At 32.6% G+C, this 6,000-nt stretch overlaps 1 protein-coding gene across 1 annotated transcript in view; it reads right to left on the bottom strand.

Annotated features, from left to right (window-relative positions):
• LOC115212970 (chitin synthase chs-1-like) overlaps positions 1-6,000 on the bottom strand; it is a 149,455-nt gene that overhangs the window by 564 nt on the left and 142,891 nt on the right. The window contains exons 32-33 of the mRNA XM_029781832.2: positions 3,277-3,531; positions 1-1,157 (exon numbers count right to left, since the gene is read on the bottom strand). The exon at positions 1-1,157 is cut by the window's left edge and continues 564 nt beyond it. Coding sequence (XP_029637692.1) covers positions 1-1,157; positions 3,277-3,531 — 1,412 coding nt within the window. The remainder of the gene's footprint in view (positions 1,158-3,276; positions 3,532-6,000) is intronic.

The following is a 6,000-nucleotide window of genomic DNA, read 5'->3' as shown; positions in this document are numbered from 1 at the left end:
AAAAAACTGAAGCGCAAAAATAAAGGCAAAAAGTGAAAGAAACAGGAAAGAAAATGGTTCAATTTTAACATCGTCCTCTTCTCTTGGGATAGTAAACATAAAAGGCTTCCGGTATTGAAACATAAAATTAATAACCATCCACATTAGGTTGAGTAAAGTCATAGCATGACAACAACTTGTACGAAAATACAGCAAATTCTCCTTTCCTCTTTCTTCTTCTTCTTTAGTGAACTCAAGAGGATAAAGATATTTGGTGATGAATTGCTTCCAAAACTTACTTTCTGTCTTTGAAAGCTTTGCTCTCAATCCATTTCCGAGACACGAATGTTTCATCCAAAAATGTGGTGAACCTTTCTTCTCTGGTGTTGTTCCTTCCTCTTCGAAGAATCTGACTTTTGATTTGTTCATACTTCTATAACTTCTCGATTTTGATTTCGTCAGTGACATTGTTTCCATTGACTCCATTGTATCCATTGTCTCCATTGTTCCCATTGTCTCCACTGAATCCGTTGTGCTGGCTTCATTCAAGGTTCTATCTGAAAGAGCTTTTATGTTTTCATTCATTTCCCGTAAAAGTGTTAACATTGCGTTATCTTCTTCTTTCTTATCCTTATTGAACAGATTCTTAACCATCGACATCAATTCTGAAATTCCAAGCATTTTGCTAAGTTTTGAGGATACAGAAGTTTCGTTAGCATTCGGTTTAATTTCTTCGGTTGTAGCTAACAGTTTTTTTTCTCTCGTCCCCCAGGATACAATATGCATATTACTCATTGAGTAAATAACTAGAATTAAATATCCCAGTGGTATACAGATAAAGTATACGATTCCACAAATTAAGCAGTAGAGTTCCTGTAAATGTAATAAACCAGATAATGTAACAAGAATGGTCATACTCAGTATGACGATTACTCCTGGATTGAAAACTGATGTTTCTGCAGCTTGGATAATGACTCCAACCATTACAGCTAACATAATAAAAGTGTAAATAGCACTTTGTAAAGAGGCTAAAACCAGCTGTGTTTCAGTTTTCAAATAAAAGCATGCTAGACCAAACAAAATATTCGGTATGAGTACCAGTAAATAGGACAATGGTATTCCTATTTGAAACACAGAATCAAGTGACACTGCAATCATCATCATAACGGTCCCAGGTCCTAAAAAAAAAATGAGATGATTTAGTTGCATACTTGTATAACACACACACACATACATAAAGGTAGAAATATATGTCACTAAAGTCACTAATGGCACTAATCAGCAGCAGCATTATTAGAAATAAGAGTCAAAACAACTAAAAAAAAAATCAGGCACTATCTTCATGGCTAACAAGGGAGGCAAGCTCTCTATGGCATAATATATAGCCACAACATCCATGATTTCGCATTTGATTCACACGCATCTTAATGCTCAACGGTGGCTCTCACCTAGGTTTAAACTCAGCTCATCTTGTCAGCTTATAAGATTTCCGTTAAAATCATACACTAATTTCATAGACAGTAAAAGGGAAAATTAAAAATAATATTTATGGCAAATTTTCATATATATATATATATATATATATATATATATATATATATATATATATATATACACCGGAGTAAACACATAAATGTGAAACAAGGTGGAAAAAATAGAACTCAAATACCAGAGGTAGAGTAATATGCTTTATTTAAAAGCAGCAGAAATATACTTTTAAATAAAGTATATATATATATATATATATATATTATATATATATATATATATATATATTATATATATATATATATATATTATATATATATATATATATATATAAATATATACCGGAGTAAACACATAAATGTGAAACAAGGTGGAAAAAAGAGTACTTAAATACAAGTGGTAGAGTAATATGCTTTAATTAAAAGCAGCAGAAAATTCAACAAAACCTGTTACTCTGAGTTTCACGTTCCCGTTCGTCGGACATTTATATATACATACATATACATAAATATATATACAAACATATATATATGCATATATGCAAACATATATATATATATATATAGAGAGAGAGAGAGAGAGAGAGAGTACAGCGAATAATTGTCTAAATTACTCAAATATGAAAATAACATTGACATCTCATTTTAACAGATATATTTACTAAAATTACATAAAATTACATAACCTCCCTATCACTGGATGCTTGATTTTATCACTCTTGGTACATGTTTTGGAAACACGAAAAACCAACGGTTGTTCTGTGTGCTCACCATCTAATCCTGGCTTGGGATAAAATTTGGCCCTTTCTCATCTTGTGTGAGGAATACTGAATATCTTCATGCACTACCTGTCTGATTATAAACTCAGACATTCCCATGTCCCTGGCAAGGAACTTGATTGACTTGGAGGGATCGTTGTCAATCATAGCCTGGATCTCACCAGCAAATTCAAGAGTTCTTTTCTTATCAGAGTGAGTTTTCCGAGCTATCGTACCTTCGTAATCACCATTAGACTCATCCAACTCTTTCCGAATCCTCTGCTCTGTCCTCAGATTGACACCCAAATACACTGAAATGTTCGTATTGGAGCTTCCGGCCTGAATCCCAAGCAGTACAGTATGTCATTTCCAAATTTCTGGCAGATTGAATTGCGTCATGGTGCTGTTTCTTTCACAGACGGTGCCCAAATGATCCTAATATACTGTGTAGTCGACAAAATATACACGTTTTGTTTTTGCCTCATATTTTATATACGAGGTAATATAAAGAAGTACTGAAAATAATTGTTTTGAGATTAACGATGTCTCATCTTAGATATCTATCACACTTCTAATGCAATCATGATACCATCCCCACCGCCAGAATAAAAAATCGTATTAGTATAGTGTCGATTATATTTTAAGGTGCTGAGTACATGTTTCTTTTGGGATTCGGTTTATTAAACCAAAACTAGAGGGGTAGTTTCTTAAATGATTTAACGTTAAATGAGTTAACTAGAAATGTCATCTCTAAGTCACTTCATTTTCTAAAAATAACTGTTGATGAATTTACTTCAGCTGTTGTATATCAGTCAGTATAGAATGGCTTGAGTTGCTGAAATTAGTATATTTACTTAAGTTAACCATTTAATTTTGAAAGGGAGCTAGCATAAATTTCCAAAGAAAGAGATTGTAGATAATGGTATGCTATACATTAGAACATAACTAAGAGTAAGAAAGCCACTGTTTTCTGAAGACGTAAAATAGTTTGGTTGTATAACATTATTTAGATAAAACAAACAATGAATCTATATATAAAAAAAATTCCTTACCAATTATTGTTAACATCATAATGAACAACTGATACAAGATGAACCAAATGCTCACATTATCATTTTTTTGTACAGTTAGTTTGTAACTGGCTAAAAGATCTAAGACATTGGCAATAGTTGAAGGCATCCAACGTCGACGCTGGTTGAAAAATTCATTGAATGTTTCTGGGGCAAAAGTGTAGGCATCAGCGGCCGCGCAATAACCAATCTTATAGCCCTGTTGAAGAAGGAGAGTACACAACCATCGATCTTCTCCTGTAAAAAAAGATAAAAAATGTTTTGTCGTTTAGCTAGTAAATATATTGATCAATAGCTAATTAACATTAGTTGTGGATCAATATCGTAGCAAGAAAGAACAAAAAATAATTGTTATAATTACAATTAAAAGAAACTAATTCAAACTATATAAGACACTAAACTGATTCAAAAAAAGATACGCGGTTACCAGATTACTAGAATTAACAACCAAATCTCTCCCAAATCACACACTACCACCTTTAAAAAAATGGAACGATTCGTTGACTAATGAAATTCTAGATATACAAAATGAAAATATGAATGGTTATGGTTGGGATACCTTTCATCATAAGTTTAATCAACTGCCTTGTGACTAAATAACAAAAACAAACAACAAATCATGAGCAACAAGGTGAAATTGACCTCTTTGAGATAACAACCAAATTACTCTATAGTCTTAGAAATAAAACAGCACTTTAAATAATATATTACTATGAATACAACATCTTTAAAAAAATCGAAGATAATTTCTATCAAAGCTACAGTTAAACTAAATAGCATTAAAAACATTACTTTTCTTTAATTCATGAAACAGTGTGTATATAACTTGCTTGGTTAAGAAGTTCGCTTGGCAAAAACGTTTTGAATTCAGTCTTATTACATAGCATGTTGGGGAAGTATTTACTACTATAACTTCGGTTTAATCAACACCTTATGAGTGAATTTGGTATACAGAAACTGTGTGGAGGTCCCTCGTATATGTGTATGTGTGTGTGTTAATGCAATATAAATAATTGCCGGCTTTATAAGATGAAATTTATAACAGAGATGTAATTTTCTCTATATGTAATTTTTATAGTCGTTTATGCTAATTTTCTTGAAATTCTGCCAAAGGGTTTTTGGATTTACCTGTCATGCATGAGGATTTATTTGTGATCTGTATTCTACTTACATTTACTGGTGTTTAATTGTTGACCATATGTAACCAAATTAAAATTATTTTAATTGGTGTTTTATTGATATCTGCCAGGAATTTTTAATTCCTTTTTTTCTTCTAAAAAAATATATATATACGTGTAGAAAGAGAGTTAGCTCCAGGCAATCTATAGTAAATATAATCAAGACTAGCTTAAGGTGACCCGCGCGTAGAGCGGGTAAGAGTGTGGTTGTTACTTTCTGTTGCTTCCTTTCTGTTTTTTATCACCACATTCTCCCTCTTTGTTTCTCTCTCCTTTCTCTCTCACTTTCCCACTCTCTTACTCTTCCTTTCTCACGGAGTCTCCCTCGCTTTCTCTTACTCTCTATCTTTCTCTATCTCTCTCTCTCTTCCATTTATAAACAACAAAAGATCTTGAGTAAGTTGAGAAATAAAATATTTTGAAAGATCAATCATAAATATCAGGCAGTGACAACGGAAAGGTCTGCTTCAAGGCAGACAGCAAAATACTAACATTTAAAAGGGACAGACGAACTTGCGAGCTGAATAAAAATAAAAAAAATATTGGAAACCAAAGTTTGAAGGGATAGAATCTGAGGATAGTAGAGTCACCATGGCTGGCATTTCTTAACGACGGACAGCAACGTCTGGCGTAAAATTTTGAACTTGATTTAAAAGAAAATTCCTAAACACCAAGTTTTGAAGTGATTCTTTCTTACGACAGTAGACTCACCATTGCAAGCATTCAAAACTTCTTCATCATGGACGGCAACACATTGACGATTTAAAGGCTGGCGCAAATTTTTAGCTTGATGTAACAGAGAATTCCTAAACACCCGCTCCTGTAAATTTTAATCCCCTTCCAGCCCCCTTTAGACCCCTTTTCACATTTTGGTTAATATAACCAGATTTCGTTCGAGTCTACTCGGGCCACATTTTATAAGATATAAGGAATTTTGTCCTAGAGGTCACGCCTTTCATTTGAGGAAAAAAATAGTTGGCATGCAAACTCAGCAGCACTTTTAACATAGGTGTGCATATTTTCAGCTCAACCGATCTCATAATGCACACATTATATATATATATATATATATTATATATATATATGTGTGTGTGTGTGTCTGTCTGTCTGTGTGTGTCTGTGTGTGTGCGTGTGTGTGTGTGTGTGCGTATGTGAGGTGTGTGTGTGTACACATTATATATACAAATGTATGCAAATTATATATATATATATATATATATATATATATATATATATATATATATATATATATATATATATATATACATATATATATATATAAATACAGATATATACACTTTGTATATATACATTATATATACATATTTATATATAGAACACACACACACACACATATATAAATTAACCCAATAAATATCTGATTCATAATATTTGTTCTCATGATTGTGTGGTTGTTGTGGCGATAATAAAACTCTCTTTGAATGTAGACAGACATACGGAGAGAGAGAGGGGAGGTGGTAGGAGAATGAGGGACAGCGCTGGCGAAGGCAGTGAGGGAAAGATAGTA

This window comes from Octopus sinensis, linkage group LG6, assembly GCF_006345805.1.
Source record: "Octopus sinensis linkage group LG6, ASM634580v1, whole genome shotgun sequence".
In the NCBI taxonomy this organism is placed as follows: domain Eukaryota; kingdom Metazoa; phylum Mollusca; class Cephalopoda; order Octopoda; family Octopodidae; genus Octopus; species Octopus sinensis.
The sequence above is the reverse complement of the archived record's forward strand: the minus strand, read 5'-3'. Positions and strand labels throughout refer to the sequence as shown.